This window comes from Aptenodytes forsteri, unplaced genomic scaffold (genome assembly GCF_000699145.1).
Source record: "Aptenodytes forsteri isolate BGI_AS27 unplaced genomic scaffold, ASM69914v1 Scaffold679, whole genome shotgun sequence".
Classification (NCBI taxonomy): Eukaryota; Metazoa; Chordata; class Aves; order Sphenisciformes; family Spheniscidae; genus Aptenodytes; species Aptenodytes forsteri.
The window spans coordinates 442,157-461,924 of record NW_008795924.1 but is presented as its reverse complement, the minus strand read 5'-3'; the positions used below and the strand labels follow the sequence as shown (position 1 = coordinate 461,924).

Below are 19,768 nucleotides of genomic sequence, written 5' to 3'. Positions count from 1 at the left end.
TTTTGAAGGCAAAAATCTGAACACATTTTATCCTAAAGTAAGAAGCTTGACTTCAGTTGGTTCATTCTCATCTCTCCGACTGGGATGCAGAGAACATTTAACTGGAGGCGTGTTTTTGAGTCTGACTTGTAGGACTGTATAATGCCAGTATAATGAGCAGAAAGCCACCAGAAGCATAGTCAAGTGTCACACACTGAATGAAGTTCTGTGATGTGAGAGATGTGGAATAAGTTACACAGTAGGGAAAAAAAAGAAAACCAAGTAGAGACACTGATTTCTTTGCTGAAGAGCAGCATGGTCAACTTGAGGATCTGAAAACCACCCAAGGAAGTCCTCCTCCCAGCCCCACCATTCCTCAAAGCACACCACCTCCCACCACTCCTTCCCTTGCCATTTCTTCCAGCTCCACACTGTTGCCTCCATCTGTCCTCTCCACCTCTCAACACAAACACACATTTTTCTGTGCAGCAGCATCCTTAGGCTCCCTCCTGGTTACCTTCCATTGTTCCAGGACATGACTCTTCTTACCGAATGCCTTCCCCATTCCTTCCTGTTCCACACACACAAGTCCTTTGCCTGGTTTCAGAGTCTCACCGCCCAACCCATTCAAGCCATCCACGCTGGGGAAAATTTCTTTGCAACAAATCCCCTTTCTAATCCATTTATCCTCTCCAGTGAACCTGTTCCCTCCAACGAGTTTCCACAACCTCCTTAAGACTTGGAAGCTCTCTTACTAGGATTCTCTTTCACTCCAATTGTTTTCAGATTTTACAGAAATGCTACAGGTGGAAACCTCCCGCTGTGTGACTTTCATCAACTCCTATTTATTGACATTCTCTTCTTGTGTCTCCCCTTCCTGCCCCGTAACACCTCTCTACACTTCCCTCAATGTCCTCCTGACCACTCTCACTTATTCCATATTATACCTATAATGATGTCTCCCTTTATGCTTTGGATCCCACTGTGCTGTGCACTGCAAATATTGATTACTATGCAACATTAGCCTTTTGATCAGGATATTAACTTGTATACGCATTACTAATGAGGCTTTCTTACCTTCTTCTTCATTCCATATGAGATTAGATATACAGAACATGGCAGCAAGCTGAAGTTTAGCATTTGAATGACTCTAAATATAGAAAAATAGTACTCAAGTTTAGAAGAAGAAATTCAGAAATTCTCAGACTTACATTTTGGCATTCATCCTGTAATAAATAAGGTAGCAAAGCTGAGACTAATTCTTATCTACAACTTCTCTCAAAGACAGCGCCGTAACATAAGGCACTTGAGAAGCATTCAATCCCTTCCAAATATTTATTAAGTTCTACAAGATAAGCCTTTTCCAAGATCATGAAACATTTTCCATATAGATTTGCTACAGGTATTGCTTAAGTCACTAACATTCTTATGGGAAAAAACGACTGGATTTTCCTTTTAATCAGATCCTCAGTATACCTCTGCCATACAGAACTGCATGACATGGTTTCTTAAACACAACTGGGTATATGAAAGTTAAGTGCATGATACTGAATAATTTACAAGACAAAATGCTGAAGTACTCTCTTTTCATTCTTGCAAAAGACTAACATAGAACCTTTAAAGAGAAATGCCCCATACCATGTAGTATTTGATTTTCTGCAGGATGTCATCATTGGTCATAATCAGTTCTTTTGCTGTCGTTCCATCTGCTATATTGGCAAGTATACATAATGTCTGAAAGAGGAAAAACTGTTAAGTCACTTGGCCACAGATCACATCCCATGATTTATACAGTTTCCCTGACAGCTTTGAACTTGTGACAAACAATTTCTTTAATTGGTTTTAATATCTTTAATCTGGAGTTTCCAGCTTGCTTACATCTGGGGCCAATGCCAAAGAGTTAACAGCTGTGGCTGAACAGCCCTGGCAAAAAAAAAGAGTCATTACCATTTTAAAATAAAAAGCAACATTCATTAATTCATTTCAATGAGTAAAATTTTAAGTCTCTCATGGAAATACACAGCATATAGGAAAGACTAAATACATGGGAAAATAAAGCAGTCTATTCTTTGTCAGTGACTAGGGGAAAAAAAACCAAAAACAAACCCCAAACATATCCTTCTAGTCCTGCAGGCCAGGAAAAGGAAAGACAGAGGTCTATCTGCTGATCTAGCAGAGTAATAGTTTTTTTTCCAACAAGTCTAATCACACATCTTACCTGCAGAGATAACTCAAACTACTAATGCATCTGGTTATTTCCTGCAAATTAGAGAAGCCATCCTACACAATAACTAACCTTGAAGCAACTAGGCCCATGTTGGCACTACATGCACGTGGCATTAAGACTTGCAGAAGCAGCCTTCCTGGTCCTCAGGAGGCACCGGGAGATGCTCTACAAATTCTTTCCCAAAGAGCTGTGGAAGAACTTAACCACCTTTTCTGGTCATGCAGGGATGATTACAGGAGGACACTGGAGAATGATCAGCACTTGTGTGATGCCTGTGTCCAAGCTACACTGCATTCATGTCAGCAGTTGCAGGAATTTATTACTTCCAAGCTGCTAACTACATACTGATGAGCCAGTCAGTGATAGAGATAGGCACTGTCCTGCTAGAAGTATGGGCCCTTGTGTGCAGATAGGCAGTACTGGATGCATGACTTAATTCTGAAATAAGAACAAACTGCTGATCACAGGGACAAAGAAAGTGCTCTATGCATAAAGGCCCCAAACCCTAAAGGTTATATTCAACCCTAGTCCACTAGCCCTTTTCCAAGAGTATTTCTCAGGTACACTGATTCTCCTCCAAAATAATTCTGAGAGGCCTGGCATGGTAAATGACCTTCTATAGCAATGAAGGCCATTCCTGTCACTAGAGCTTTTTCAGGAAGAACTATTTAGAAAGACACAACTGGTTAATTCTCAGCTTTTTCAGAACCATGGTATCACCAAACTTGCTACCTATTAAGAGTCTTTTGGGGGTTTTTTGCTAGTTTTGCACTTAAATAGCCATAAAAGGCCTGTTTGCCTTCAGCCCATTCTTCACTGAGCAGAGATTTAAACCAGTCTGGATTTAGCTGTATTTTTACACTTATTTGCCATGCTGTTTGCTACCAATATCCATCCTAAGCCAAAGCAATCCTCTGGAATCTCCCACAGCTTCTCGCTGCCCCCGTTCTTCATCACCACATGCCCTGTATGAGGAAGAACCGGGGTTCTCCAACTGACCGTCTTGTCCGTCACAAGAGTTGATCAGCCAAATTCTGCCCATCTATCCTCTTACTTTTGCTTTAGCATCCCTGCAGCAGGTATCCCTGTACGCTGGCCCCATTATGCTGCCACCAAAACAGGGATGCTTCTCCCTCCTGGCTATCTCCTCTTTCCTTCTCCATTTCCTCTTGCATATTGCTTTTCTTAAGTTTCGTCAGGGCAAGTCCCTCCCCACTTCTTCCTGGGCTACACCAGATGCTCTTTTCCTTGCTAGTGCTTCTCCTCCTCTACTCACTGCTGCCTCCTGCAGGCACCCAAGAACAGCTGAGTTAGCACATGTCCCAGCAGAACATGTATTTCTGCCAGCAAGGCAGGCGATGATGGTATTCATTACTGACTGCTCCAATGGCTGCTATAGGAGCAAATAACCACGACACTTTCCCCAGTGTGAAATACTGGCTTCTTTCTCTTCTCTTGTTCCTACTATCCCCTTTCTTCCATGGAATTGCCTTAGATTTAATTCTTCTGCTCTCACATACAGTGCCCTCCTCTTTACCAAACCTACATTTTAAAAAACATTCTGAATTCAATTCAAACACATTTGTAATAATCCATTAGAAAGGAGAGCATTCTTGTAGGTACTAAGTAATTAAAATATTCACAGCACATCATAATCCCAAACAAAGATGACATGTTGAGAAGAGTAAGCATTCTTAGCTGTTTCTTAAGTTTTATTCTGCCAAGTCAACATGAAACAAAAAAGGGTACCTGCTCTTTGACTTCTATATTGTGCTCCCCTTCCAGAATGAGGGTCACTGCTTGCATGATTTGCTTCCCATGAGTGCTCATTATATGGTCTATGTGCTGCCAAAGCAATGATGAAATACAATCAGCATAACTTTCCAGACAAAGAAGGGGCATTCCTACTTGAATTACTTTAAGTAAAGAGTAGCAACATTGCACAAAGACCCTAGCTCCTAGCAAGGTCTCCCAAAACCAAGAACTTATCACAACAGAAACACTTCATAATATTCCTCTTCATTTGAAGCCTGGTCTTGTTTGAGAGAGCATGATATGGACCTTGGTTCTGATTTCACTGTAACCTGTAGAAAAGACACTGGTTTCCCAGTTGCATGGAAGCCAGTCTGAAGACTGAATCCTGCTGGACCCAAGCTCTAAGTATGATGTTGCAGTTAGAAAGAACCACTTCTCTTCTCACAATGGGGATATCGGAGAGGGGTAAGAAAACTGAGGTTTCTTATCTGGTATTTGCTACTCTTAAATGGAACACTGTGGCCAGGTCCAATATCCATATTTCAAAAGTCTGAGAGGGTTCAGAGAAGTAAGCCATATACATTACTTATCGTCTAGGAAAACTGTCTCAAGTTAAGAGACTTACAGGTAAAAGGTCATTTGATCACAGACTATAAACACCTATACTACAATAAAATTGATCGCTAGGAGTAAGAGAAAAAGATGAAACTAGATCTACTGCATTAACTGATAGCAAAACTCAAGAGTGACAGCAAACAGCTACCAGAGGTTACCAGCACACGGCACACTACAATTTTTTAAAACGTTAGGGATTCTTGTAGGACTTCTTAAAATTGTTAATAACGAGACTTCATTCGAAAGCTGCTGGATGAGTTATTCTGGAGCGAGTTTTGGGTAGAGAATGAAAATGGTTGGTTCTGGCTGTAAAACATACTGCAGAAAGTAGGTGAAGCTGGGACGTAGTTTCAGATGAAGAACACCTTAAGTGATAATGAGACTCTGCTGTTAGATCTCGGGTTGAATTTAATTAATGACTGGTTATTAAATATCTTTTCACATTAAGACAGAGCTAATTTTCTATGAAGCTTATTGAGACTCAACGAGTACAAATATCAGAAGATTTTTTTGCAGTGACCTTTTTATGGTAGAAACGCAATACATGATAAATGCACAGTAGAGGCTTCATGGGTTTTTTCCCCCCACAAAAATGTTGGCTTGCCAAATGTTTGCTGCATGTTTTCCCTCTGTTCTTCACAGGGGATTACCCCTTTCTTTTCCTCCACCAATATCTCTTTCTCCCTGTCAAAAACAATTCATGGGCTTACATTTTCAAACCATTTTCAGTGTGTAAAATGAATGTATGCATTTTGTAAGTGCACGGTCCCACAGTCAAATTCAAAAAGCCAGTACTATCTATATAGTTGGATAAGAACAAAGTATTTCACGTATCAAGAAAGAAGAAACACAGGTATCCTTAAGATACGTGCCTCTCCACACATTGACTCAACTGTGCAACCTTTTTATTGTTGTTCTGGACAAGTTTAACAGAAGGACTGTTAGGAAAATAATTTTGCTGAAAGCTAAATGCAATGGAATTGAACATTAAATGTAACTGTCTAGCTCTGTATTTGATAATAATTACAAAGTTTCAGTGGATGTAGAGAATTCTTTCAAATGTTTTCTTACACTGATTTGTACATTTGGTTACAGATACTTGGATAAATGCAAAGGCCTCAGTTTTAGCAATGTATCAAACATTAAACAGAAAAATAACTTGTCTTACAGAAAAGATTAAGAATTAATTTGTATTTTACGCATGTTTGGTCAGCTTTCAGAAGGTCTGTTTGCAGCTCTACTTACTGGGCGAGTAGATAGAAGATTCCTGAGCAGTCCCAAAGTTTTCATCAGAACATTTACATCGGAATCAGAAAGCAACTGGAATAACTGCTCTGTACTCAGACCTCGTAGAATGTCTGATTTGATCTTCTGTTCCGCTTGAAATGCCATGTTCTGAAAGAGACAGAAATTTATTGCTTGATTTTTTACCTTAAACTTGGGCTTTTACTCTTTTAGTAGACTATTACCTGCAAGCATATATCCTTGCTAAAATTCATCTTGCAAAGGTTATAATTTGATGATGAACTGCTACACAGTGAATTAAATTTCCACACAGTCTTACGGCTGACCTGGTTATTACCTTCTTTTATTTGTCCCCTGGTATTGCTACTGACACTACTTAACTGTTTCCCTGAATGATCTCGACAACCAAATTGGTATCAGAACTGAAGAGTTTATTTTATTTTATGGACTAATTGATGAAGTGTTCCAGGCTGATACTGTTTTTGTTCTGTAGTTAGGTGGAAAGACAAGCCAAATTTCAGCTATGTTATTTTTAAAAACAGCTGATGAGTTAAGTTACATTCACAAACTTTTTAAGAAGCAAAGCGGTATTTCATCAGCGTGTTCTACTTACCATTAAAGCCCAGATGCCATTCACTCGCAAGGCAAGATTTTCACTCTGTGTTAAACTACATAGAAGTTCTATGGCTCCTGATTCTAAAATAGGCTAAAATGAACAAGAAGGGGGGGGGAAAAAATCTTTAAAACACTACTTTAGACTAATTAGATATATATACAAATGTAAATATAACAAAAAAAGTCTTGCTTATATCTTATTCTTGAGTTTACATGTCCAGCCCACTCACGTGAACTGGCCAAGCCATACCCTATATTCATGAGCATTAAAAGGTAGGTTTTTACAAAAAAACTCAGGTCAAGACAGCTTTATTCTTGTGTGTATCCGTGTATGTGTACACATGTATATACACAGCCATACATGTGTGTGTATATATATGTATATACACACACACACTGCTGTGATACTGTACACACATCGGCCACACACACAAGCAAATGTTTTCCCCAACAACTTTCAGCTTGGGACTGCTCTCCAAAAACACTGTCTTCCTTGAGCAATCACATCTTTTTGGGCATCAAGTGGGACACATGTTACTGTTTAAAAGAGGTTATGAAGAATGGAAGCTACTTAATATCTTTCTTGACATTTAATCTTCATGTTTAGTAATCAGACCAAATTAAAATCCAACAGAAAAACTTTAGCACAATAAAGACGACTGAAAACCGTCTTGATGATCAGATTGAAATGCAAAACTTTGTAATATCACATCTTTAAGTGACAGGATAAATATCAATACAGGCACCTTTTCTTTCAAACTGATTAATGTAATGAAAGTTAAATTTGGAACAACTGCTTTCAGCCCGAACCGTATTTGAAGGTTACCAGTTTTATCTAAGACCTGAAGAGCTCGTGCACTGAAGGGATTCATTCAATGACTTATGCTGCTCTAATTTGTAAGGTATTCCTATCTTCCTGAAATTACTGCTTCAAAAGCAGTGAATAATTGAACATATCTGAGTTTTGGGGAAGTTGTGTGTTTTTTAACCCACTTAAGAGCTGAATTCATCAGAAAACAGAAACGTGTGGAAAAGGCTGCACTTTGTAGGAACAGGTTCATCTCACTGAATAGCAGCAAGACCGTAATAGAACCAGGCAGCAGCAGTTTGTGCCAAAGTTCACCTGATCCCAGGCACTTGTGCACTGCTATAAGCTGCCAGTGACTTCTCCATGGGCCCAGTAGCTGGCTGGCTCCTAGGGACTTCTCCACATCCACGGCAGATGGGTGATGTTCCAAAATTGGTTTTGACTCAGCTCTTTTACAGGGTAAAATACAGATCCACTTCAGCTTTGCTTATTTACTTAAGTGACTGGTCGTTTATGTACAATTTTCAAAATACTATGTAGAAAAAAGTCATACATCAAATAAAGATCAGATGGCTTATAGATGCTTTCAAATCTAACATTTCTAAATATTCCTTCATTTTGCGTAAGCACTATTTTCTTTTGGCAATGACGCTTTTCACATGAACCACGTGACCCGACTGAAAATTCAGTATTTCAATCCAATTTAAGTGGAAACACTACACTGACTGTGACCTGCAGCATGAACAAGAAAGCCCATGGGCCAGTGAACTGTGCTTGGCACTATTTCAGTTAACTTTCTGTCTCACAGACATGACTAAAACCACCAGGATCAATTGATCAAACCAAGGTAATCCAAAGTGCCCCACAGGAGCCCACATATACCACAATTTTGCAAATGTTTTCTGTAGTTAAGAAATATTTAAGACTTCCAGTGCTATGAAGTATTGATATATATGATCTGTATGAAATACAGATATTGCAGAACTCAAGAACGGATATCCTGTATCGTTCAGTCAAGAACAGTAAAAACCACAAGACTCAGCTATGCCAGCATTTTCAAGATTACAGCAGTAATTCTCTAAGATAACGGATCATATTGCCAATTATCAGTTTGTTTTCTTCCTGCTTATGAATTTTTTAGATAAGTGTTTTACAACTAAAAAACTCCAAAATTTCATGTCTACTTCGAGACTACATTTAACTATTCAACCATATTTAACTGTCACAGCACTGTAAACAGATGATTGTGATTGTTTTTTTTTTTTTTTTTTTTTTTTTTTTTTTTTTTTTTTTTTTTTTTTTTTTTTTTTTTTTTTTTTTTTTTTTTTTTTTTTTTTTTTTTTTTTTTTTTTTTTTTTTTTTTTTTTTTTTTTTTTTTTTTTTTTTTTTTTTTTATTCACAAGCTATCAGTGATACACTCTGCCTAACATTACAGCTCTAGAACGCTTCACAAGAAGTGGCTAACAATTAAGATACCTTTATGCTTATTGAACCATTGTATAATGTAACTTTTGTCTGTTACCTCTTCTCGTTTCTGGATAAATACTAACCTCCTTGCTTGGAGAGAATTCCAGAAGAAGATTGCATAGCGTGGAAGATGCTACTACAAGAATTTCATTTGGAGCATTCTGTAAAACCTGCAGTCACGAAGGGGAGAGTGAGGAATCTCTGTTAACTAGTAGGATAAGGAAGGGATTATTTTGAAATGGAATACCTGTAATTATGCTGCACTTTGATATTCCATACTTCAGGAGATGTTTTGATGTTAGCAGTGCAAATCCAGACAGTGGTCATTCAACTCAATTTGATGATACAGATTACATGACAAGCTGGAGCAACGCAAAGTTATTTCACAGAAGCCAGATTTGAGAGCTTTCAGGTCCAATTTAAAAGAAATCAGTGGGAACAGATCCCCGCTCTGCAAAGCATACATGTGCTGGCAGTTGTAATTTAGCTCTGCGGCCATTCTCTCAACAGAGAGCAAGCTGTGTCCTGCAGTGCACCTCTGTGTCATGTTTTACGGAAAAGAGGAGGAAGCTGCAGGAGGAGCCTCCTCAACACTTCTGTACCTCGTGCAAAGCACAACACGGCAAATTTCTTCATGACCATCCTTTCAGAAAAGCAAGTAGCCTGGAACAATTATACTCTCTCTTATCTGTGCCTGGATCTCCAGTGGGACCAATACATGCCATTCTTAAGCAGAGCATCTCCCTTACATGTTCTGAGAAAACTCGGTGAGGAAATAGGTATGGAGGATACAACTGCTCCTCCAGCAAAGAAACGGGGAGTAGAGGGGTTGTTCCGTACCACCTTTTGTTTCAGAGCAGTGAGCAAACTGCAAACATTAACAATTACTGCATTTACAGCAGCTTGCACTAAAGTACATATATCTAAGTCCTACATATATGTAAGTCCATAGTTTTAGACATTATTCTTCCATGGCTTACACAGCTATACATGCTAGGGGAGAGAGAAAGGATTTACATAGTTGTTATTAATTTAGACTGAAAATTAATTTATCTTTATTTAATATTGCTTTTATTTTTCTATTAAGAATAATTCTTGACAATTTGGAATGAACATACAGATTTCTGACTTCAGCTTATTTAATACAAATCAAAAAGAACAACTGCCAGCAGATGTGTTTACATAGAAGTCTGACATCTACATTTGTTTTTTTTCCACATGGCTCTCTTTTTATGCTAGTTGTGCTTCTTCAAGCAATCCTGTCATTTTTGTGTTTTACATTTATAAAGGTTTGATGTTTTCATGTTTGGTCTTTCGCAAACTCTTAAAATATTCAAATCATTCCCTCCAAGCCCCTTCAGGTGATGATCACGAGTCCTGAATCATGGGATTATTACACTATACTGATAGCAAAAACTTGCATGATCAACTCTCCCTTGACTTCCCAATAAGACTAATGAATTAGACACCCATGGATTAGTATCACAGCTCACACACCCAATTCAAGGATGAATGCTTAACGTGTAATAAGTTTATTGTGTATATTGTCAGAACACAATTTCCCCATCATTTCTATCATGAAACTGTAGAAAAAAGTAGGCCCATACTTTAGGGCCTCTAATTCATGCAAGCAACATAAAAGACTCAGAAAGTTTCTTAGCCTGCAGCCATCAAGATGGCCAGTGTAAGATAACTAGTGAGTCAAGTTTTCTTGAGTCCGTAACTTGTGAGAATTAGAACATAAGCAGAACAGAGAAAGTCAGGCCTGAATAAAATGTTACTCAGTAGTATGCCCAACAGGCATCTTTCTTGTATTGAAATATCTGGATCATTAGAAATAACTGAAGGATCTCCTGATCCTTTACTTCCTTCCAGGCTCTTGAGTGAAGCTTTGGACAGGCAGCTCACGTAACTGCCTCATTATCAGGCTCATCAGTTTGTTTTTGCCAACAACACTTTCTCCAGTCTGGCTATTTTACTTCTGAGCAGAGAGTCAAGTTCACTTCAGGTGATTCTCTTGGTGATTCTCATGGATGTCTATGCTGCCTAAGCTTTTACGCTGCTTGCTAGCGGACTTTGTCTGTTCCTCATTTTCAAGGTCTAAAAGATGTTGAAGCTGAGAAACTGGTTTATTTATCTGCACTTAATGACAGTCATATTACAGGATGAGAGATGATATATACCTTACACACTTTGATCCCATTTAATCTTGTGGATAATTGCATTATATTAAAATGTATCTTTTTAAAGGTCTTGCTAAGCTCTTTGGCTTCAGTTTTAGAATCTGCAATGACATCTAGAAGAGAATTACAGGAGAAAATACAGATCTAAATTCTCTTGTAGGGCTTATAGACCAAGTCTCAACTGTGCCATCTAGTCTGAGGCTGAAATTGAAGGAGGTATCATCCTCCTAGTGCCCTATGTAAACATTACGGATAACTTAGCCTCACTCACTGATCACCAAAAAAAAAAAAGGGGGGGAGGGGGGCCGACACCAAAAAAGCCAACCAAAAATCAAGCATGGACCACAGTCCTCTTTGCTGCTGCTGCTTGGCTTTTGTTTATTTACAACTCTCTTAGGAGAAGGTCATGGAATTTTGATTTCTAGGTAATTTCTATTATGATTCTACAGAAAGGCATGAAAATTGAACAGACACCATATCCTCCTTTAATGGAACAGAACACTTCAGTAGTTGAGACTTGACTTTTCTTTGCTTACCTTCATTAAAGGTTTCCATACAGCATGATCCTGAAAACTTGTCCTGAGCTGCTGTACAGAACGGGACAAACTGTGCAAGCATCTGTAACAGAAAAGAAACCTTCATTGTGAAACACACACACTCACATGTATACTACTGTAATATATACATTGCTTCAACACAAAGATTCAGCTTAGAATTTGCTAAGTAGTAGACTGTAAATAGCAAAAAGAAAATATTGTATTAGTCCAGGATAACTCCCTGCCCCCCCAATAAATTTTCCAACAGTAGAAATTACTTCAGATTAGCTTTTGAAAAATTAGCAGAAATTCTAATAAGTGCAGCATCAGCCTTTGACAAGACAAAAGTATCTGTATGAATCAGAAAAGCCTCCTACCTGACTGCAGCTAATCGCACCTTGATACTAGATTCAGACAAGCCATTAACAATACGGTCCATCATATTTTCGGTCTCAATGATCTGGAGCAAAAAGGAATTAATGTTATATGAATAAAATAATATCAGCATTTATGGGTGTTGGGTTTTTTTTTCTTGCAACTTTTCAAATATTGCGTATAAAAATTGTAGCTAAAAACAGTAAGCTACATTCTCTTCCCAGATTAAGTGGGAAGTAGCATGTATCTGCATACAATTTAGAAAAAAAAAATTCTACATTCTATGCTCCACTACTGCTTTCAAAATTATTTTAATCAATCATCAAGGAACAAGAGGGTTATTTTTTTTAATATATATATATATATATATGAATTACCCTTAATGTCATATTAAAAGAAAAGAGAGCATGTGTGAGTGCACACAATATATACAAACTACAGATTAGAGACATGTTGTGGAGCTATCTGGAAAAAAATACATAGTAGTTCATCTGCCATATTTAGACATGGCCAGCACAAGCACTTAAGACTAGGATAAAAGGGAGTTAATACCGAGATGAAAGATGGCTTTTGTATAATAAATCACTTGGTCATGTATACACCCACCACTTATTAAAAATTATGCTTTGATATGTAAAAGAAGGATCCTTACTATTAACTAAAGAAATTCATCCTGCAACAAAGAGAAATTTATGGGTTCGAATTCTGGAGATCCTGAATGGTTCCCCAATGATAAATCTTCCTGCTAGTTATCTTTTCAATGCTGTGTTTTCCTGCCTCCTTCCTGTCCATATCTTTCTTCCTTCTATTTTTCCCCTTTAACCAGCAAATAAACTAAAAACTCTCCTGCCTCCTGTACCTGCCATTTTTGTTTGACATAACAACTCCATTCTTAATTTAAAGAAACCAAAACCGCTGCTTTTAATTATTCGTTGTTTAATTTCCTCCACTTTCCACACAAATCTTTAACTATACAAGTGCTCCAACCACCCAATCTCTTTCGCGTGATGTCCAAGTAGAGTTTGTTCTCCTTCACACCAATTGCTTTATTAAAACAGCGCGAGCCCCCTTGGTCACTTCAGAATCATGGAACAAATTTTGACTTTGTTTCCCGATATGATTAGACTTTCTAGGGTTTGTTTTTGAAAAAACATTTGTTTTATAATAGGATACATGACAAGAGGTATATTCTGTCCCTCAGAACATAGGTTTCAGAAATTACTCATATGCCACAACAATATCCCTGCACAGCTTATGAGTAGCAAGGACCACAACATGTTGAAAAACAACTTATTGTGACAATCTAGTTCATCACTGTGAAGATGTTTACATAAATAAACTCTATTCTTATATTTTGTGATGGCAAGACATTAATTTTTGTTCAAAACCCATGCAAAAAAAGTGCAATGTAAAAATTTTTGTTAACAAAAAAGAAAGCGAGCCTTCTTGTTTCAACTTACTTATACCACAATGAAAAAAAGGGATAGAAGAGTGGAAATTCTTGCACTGCCCTTCAGCCCAACTTCCAGCTATGTCTTTGCCTGATTGCTATCATTTTGCACAGGCTCACCTTTTTTCGGATATCTTCATCATTTGCTCCCAGGGAAGCATAGAGCTTGAAAGCAGCCTGGCGCAGCTCATGGGCGTGCTTCAAATCATGGTCAAGCTATTTAAATAAAACACAGATATCAAGTTTAGACACTAAAAAATTACAGGTGTTATTTTCTTATTTGTTGTAAACTAGTGCTTATCTACTGGGGTTTTGTCTACCACACCAAGGGCAGCCAGAAACACAAATGAACTGCTGGTTCCATTAGCTGATGTTCACATTTACCAACTGAATACAATAATTGAAGTTAAGAATATAGTTAATTTCTCTGCTGAGTTACAGATAAGTCAACTTAAAAAATTTGAGGCCAAAATACTGCTATAAAGTTACAACTCTGTCCAGGCCATATTCAGGCAAAAATTATTCTTATTTACCCAACAGAAACTTACAGGAACAAGCCAGGAGAAGTGGAAAAAACTGGGAGAGAATCAAGGGAAGTTTTATCAAGAGAACTGAAGCAAAAGCAGGAACCAAAGTTGGTCTCTAAATCACAGGACCTCCATCTTAAGGTGGATGTTAACTTCTGACTTCTGCTGTAAAGGCAACACAGCAGGGTACAAGCTGTCTAGGAGGTTTCTGGAAGATAACTTCTTAACACAGGTGCTAGAGGGGTGAATTAGGGTGATGTGCACCACTGGATAGGCTGCTCACAAATCAGGAAAAACTGCTTAGGAGTATGATCATGGGAGCACTAGCTATAAGGATCATAAAATAGTGGTGTTCAAGTTCCTGAGAGGCGTGAGAAAGGTATGGAGCAGAGTACAGTCATGACTTCAGGAAAGCAGACCTGGAGGAGCAGATGGGGTGTACCCTGGCTTGTTCAGCCAGGAGAAGAGAAGGCTGAGCAGAGTCCTAAGAGCAGCCCTCCAATACCTACAAGGAGATTACAAAGAACATGGAGCCAGACTCTTTATGGAGGTGCACAGCAAGAGGAGAGACAATAGTCAGATTGAAACAGAAGAGGTTCTTTCTGGATATAGGAAAGAAAAAGTCACCATTAGAACAGTCAAACTTTGGAACAGATAGCTCAGAGACGTCGTTTCATTTCCATTCTTAGCAGTTTTCACGAGCCAACTGCACACAGCCTTAAGCAACCTCATCTAAGCTCAGCATTGACCCTGCTTTGAACAGAAAATTAAGACTTTCAGACCTCCTTGCGTTCTTTCCAACGAGAATAATTCTGTGATTCTGACTGCCCTCAAAACTCTGTACCAAAGGGTTCCACAAAACGATGCAATATTTAAAGTCTACACAAAATGCCAGAAAAATGCTAGTATTAAGCAGCAAAGCACTGAAATAAAAGAACTGTCAAATATTAACCTGTATGAGTAATTCTCTCTGTTGCAGCTATATTAGAGCAGAATGTATTATATCATTGTTAAAAATTTTTAAAACAGACAAGTAATCTGTTTGGCAGATTCCTCACTCACATAGTTTTTTCCCTTACAGGGTGTAATTCAAAGCATTTTTTTACAAAGTAAGCACCCTGGCTTCCCAGCTGACTGTTTTTACAGACTTTCTGAACACTTAAAGCAATGTCATAATATTTATAATTGCCCCACTCATGTTTGGAACCTTATCATATTTTTGATGCTACAGCCAACGTCCATTACTCCCCAATCAGCTGCTAAACTTCCTTCTGCTTATTTAATTTTATACTGCAACTATTTTTTTTAATCTTTAATTTGCATTTTTACATAGAATTCAAGGCAGCTCTATATGCAGAATCAGCCCCTTCTATAAAAATCTGAGAAGTGAGTCTACTTCTTGGGCTAGTTTCAGAGAAAAACCAAGGCTCTGTAATCCAGTTTTTTGGGGTACTTTCTAAAAATCAGCCTCAGTGAGAGGGGAAGGGAATAGGCAATGGATATTTCCCTATGCGGAATACAAAAGCAATCTTGCTTCTGAGGTTGACTGATCCACTAGTGCTTTGACTGATCCACTGGCGCTTTGGAAAGTGTATGCAAACGTGTAAAAAAAAAGTTCACGAATGAAAACTCTTAGTACAACACGTATGAAACTAAGTCTCCAAGGTATACTTGGTCTCTGTTTATCCAACCTCTTGCAAGTGCAGGTAACTCAATATGAAATGCTACATGACATCTACATGTTTTTCTGCTTTAACAGAACCGTCTCTGAACTTAACATTTTTCACAAACCTGACCTAAGAATTGAAATCAATCTCTCATCACATGGACTATTATCTCTTATGAAGCTGAAATGTGCTGGTTCCTGAAAGTAAGCCTTTTAAACTCTGCGAAGGAGAAACATGACAGATGTCTCAGTCTGGTACTTCATTGCTATCTCTGGAAAAAGTCATAAAACTTGTACAGTGAAGCTGTATTAAACTACCCATAGCCCATCTCTCTATCTTTGACATAGAAGAATGGCAGCATCCTTCTTACAGGATGGGGAGTCCAGATATACCACAACAATTTTAGTTTGGATAATACAGGCTCCAGAAAAAGCAGTGAGCGAGCAAAGACTTGGGGACTATGCACATCAGGAATGAAGTCCTACTGGACCTCTGGTTACCTTTCTATTGAGGAACTCAGACATAAGGTTTAAATAGAATAAAAAAATATCCTGAGCCCATTTACTATTGGGTTTGCACATTTTTCAAAGCTTCAGAACTGGGTAAGGAAACGTACCCTCTTGATATCAGTGATTGCACTCACTGAGCTGGGATACTTGAAGTAGTCAGCAAGCATGACAATGAGGTGGTCGGTAATGCTGGCAATTCTCTGGAGCTCCACATCTGTTTCAATCAAATAGGCCAGTGTTTCTGCTCCTTCTACTCGCTCCTCCAGCAGTCTTTCCTTACTACACATTCGAACCAAACATGGCAGAGTCTGAAAAGTTAAAAAAAAAACAAACCACCATTGTTTAGTGCAGCTATGTTCATAAAAAAGCTCACAAAAAAAAAATCAAACAGCTATCCTAGAGCAATTCTCAACAATGTTCTTTAGATTGGTACCTTTAGACAAAAAGATTTCAGTATTTTAAGACTACACACACAGAGAAATTGTTGAGGCATTACTAAGTATACAGTAGGCTACTTTCAACCAACTTCTCATGCGGTCAAAATTAGTCTGCATGAATGCAATGTTTAGAAGTGACCATGGTCAAAGTTTCACAAAAGCTAAAAAAAAAAAAAAAAAAAAAAAAATCCCCTCAAAAGTTCATATTTCCACAGGTTTGTTCTTACTACACACAAGAACCAAAAGTACCCAAGCTGCCCTTAAGAAGTACTTGACCCCTCCTGCCCTTTTGGAATCTAGGATTGACTAAGGACAATGCAGTCAAAAATAATCTCAGGGCTTCCTTGACCCATGCTGGCTGCTAAGAGTAGCAGGGAAGGGAGGACTATTCCTAGGTAGTATATTTGGTCAACCAGAAATGAAGTCCACTTGGAATCCAGGTCCATTCTGCCTTACCCTGACATACCCCCCCACCTTGGTTACAGTCATATGGCAACACTTTTGTCATACCTTCTCTACTTTAAATATTAAAAACAATTAAAGCTTTCTTTACCTGAAGCTCAATGAAAGGCACTTAACTCTGGAAAGACCAATTCTCCAATGGTTGGGACTCTGTTCACTCAAGCCTCACCAAACAGAAGTATGAAAATAGATGAGGAATAATATCAAGGTTTTTGCTTGCATTATTCCACTGACTTCAACAGAATTATGCTAGTAGAAAATGTTTCTCAGAGTTACGTTTTTGGGAACCTGAAATAACATTTATCCATTGACTGTTCAAATGATTAAATAGATAAATATCTCCATTCCACAGATAAGGAAGCAGAGTTACAGGACTTGCCTACATTTATTAAAAAAGTAGATGCTAACACAAGGATTAGCATCTAATCCTGCACCTAATCCAGGGAGCCAAAGCACCTCCTCTCTGCATATCTGTCACTTAAGACATCAGATAAGACTTTCAGCCTGAACAGTTGAAAACTGGTTCTAATAACACAGACACACTTAAGGACCTTCTGCTTCCTTAGGAAGTTAGGCAGAACTCTTTAGAAGAGAAGACAGCTGCTGAGGGTTTGTAAACTTAAGTAGCCCTCAAAAATCACCTCATTCCAAAAGTGAGATTTCTAGGACCTCTGCAAGTTTGTCCAAAGTTTGCTTTAAAGCCTTCAGGCATTTAATTGTTATGACACTTTTTAATCTGTAGAATTCAGAACTGCACCATAACAATTAAATGTCACCAGTTTCAATTACCAAGCTGGCGTTAGGTCTATTAAAAACTGAGACTGGCATAAACAAACTCATAAAAGCTGAACATAAGCTCTCAAAAAACAACATTCAGGTTGACTAAGAAAGAAGTGGAATTTCATGCCTAAACCACAAAGATATTGTACTTCCCAACTCTTTCCAAGGTCAAATGGCCTGAAATGAACTCTATCTTGGAATTCAAGGCCTAGATATTGTTAAGTCACTGGCTGCAAGCACCCAAGAAACACAAATCTCATACCTTTCAACTTTTAGAAATTCCATCTGTTTAAAATTAAACAAAATCAAGAATTCTGAAGGACACATTTTAACTGTTCCATTAGACCTACGGGTCAGTACAATGTAGTTAATGCAGAGGAGTAGGGGACTGTATTAGAGGTGTAAGATGGAGAGCCACAAAGCACACCTGACCTTTTCTGGCCAGCAGATAAAAGTCTGAAAATGAACTGTAAAGATGGAATATTTAATTCACATGGTATCACTGAGATGCATCAGGGTTATCTGGACAAATGGTGACTTCCGTTATCAGGATTCCAGAGAAATAATTTCCCTTCCAAGCAAATCTATTGTTTATCAGCCTCCTCTGCCTTCTCTCCATCCCAACTGATTTCATTTTTTCACGTTACAGGCCAACCCACTACTCAAACTAAGCAATGAAAATAAATCAAAACCATTTTGGAAACACACATCCCTGACTGCCCTCCAGCTGATGAAAGTTTGATAGCAAAGGGTCAGTGTTCTGTTCAATAATTTCTGAAAACTAAAGAGGGCATTGCTTTGTTTTAGTTCACCAGAAGTCAAACAATTTATGACTGGATTTACCACAGACTGAGACAGTGTGTTATCTCAAAACTATGAGCTCCTGGAGTGACCCCAGAAGAAAAGAGGAAATTACATGAGTTGTTTGAACAAGAGGGCAAGGTTCCATGCCTTCCTTCTGTCCTCACTCTTTCGCCTACTCTCAAGGATTACAACAAATTTTAGTCCAAAGTTTAAAATGTTTATTTGCACAGAAGCAGCTTCCATGAGAAAGAAAGTGCTCCTATTGCTGTAGGCTGGCAAGCAAATCAGTTCACAATGGTTTGAAAGGACTACAGTCATCCACTCAGCCCACGTGGCAGAGCATGTGTAGCTCCACGCAGTTAGCAGTCAGCTATCAGCAATAATCTGCCTTTGCCTACAGCAGTAGTCCCCCACTGCTTCTCCCCAGAGCAGAACAGTTCTGGAACCCGCATGTCCTGACCAGGACATAGCCCAGGGTTAAGCAGACAGCAGGGGATTTCTGAAGGGAAGAAATTTTCAAACTAAGAATGAGGTTTGCAGGAGCCAGATAGGTTAGGAGCATGGAATTGTAGCCCTCAGTTTGCAGGTGTTATAAGGAGAAAGAAGAGAGGATCAAGGAATTGGAGTGTCAATTTGGAAAAAAGCTAAGTAGGAGAGTGACAGAGAGGGATGCAGCTTGGCTTCCTTACTTGCTGTAAGACCAGATGCCTGTGCAGAACAGATGCCACGATCACACCAGCAACACTGGAATGAATTGCATTTTGGACTTCCTTGTGTAAAAAGACAGGAGGGATGGGCCTTTGTCTCAGCCAACATATGGATTTTTCATCTGTTATTACCTGGGATGATGGATATCAAAATCCCACTAACAAAAGCTGTAGATATGCAAGAGTCTAATGCCATGGACACTGAAAGGAATGAATATGCTTTCTTATTGCAGTATCTTACATACAGCCTACACTTTCTCCAGTATTACCAAGAAGTGGGACTTAGGGACAGTCTTGACACTCTGGTGACAGTTTTTCAGTTTAAAATGTAAGCTTGCTGGAGCCATCAGGGGTTTGCAACACACCACAGTGAGAAGATACTGATCAGTAGCCTTTGGTGGGAGAAGTATTTGTTGCTTTAAGCAGTACACACAGCTACCTGCAGCGCCATGGATTTTCAGCACACACTATGGCCACGCATATACTTACTAGTTTTCTGTTCACGAGAGGAGCTGAACACCATGGAGGGGCCTTCACAGCCAAAAACAAAGAACTCCCATAAAAATTTACTGGGTCTCAGATCACACACCACCAAATCCTGACAATGACTGCTTTGCTGA

General features: G+C 38.6%; 1 protein-coding gene across 2 annotated transcripts in view; it reads right to left on the bottom strand.

Moving 5' to 3' along the window:
• Positions 1-19,768, bottom strand: part of ARMC8 (armadillo repeat containing 8) — a 79,785-nt gene that overhangs the window by 4,788 nt on the left and 55,229 nt on the right. For both annotated transcript variants that reach the window (XM_009284957.1, XM_009284958.1), the window contains 10 exons: positions 16,066-16,266; positions 13,376-13,471; positions 11,808-11,890; positions 11,431-11,512; positions 8,795-8,881; positions 6,435-6,527; positions 5,822-5,971; positions 3,956-4,051; positions 1,618-1,713; positions 1,057-1,129 (listed from right to left, as the gene is read on the bottom strand). In XM_009284957.1, the coding sequence (XP_009283232.1) occupies positions 1,057-1,129; positions 1,618-1,713; positions 3,956-4,051; positions 5,822-5,971; positions 6,435-6,527; positions 8,795-8,881; positions 11,431-11,512; positions 11,808-11,890; positions 13,376-13,471; positions 16,066-16,266 (1,057 nt within the window). The remainder of the gene's footprint in view (positions 1-1,056; positions 1,130-1,617; positions 1,714-3,955; positions 4,052-5,821; positions 5,972-6,434; positions 6,528-8,794; positions 8,882-11,430; positions 11,513-11,807; positions 11,891-13,375; positions 13,472-16,065; positions 16,267-19,768) is intronic.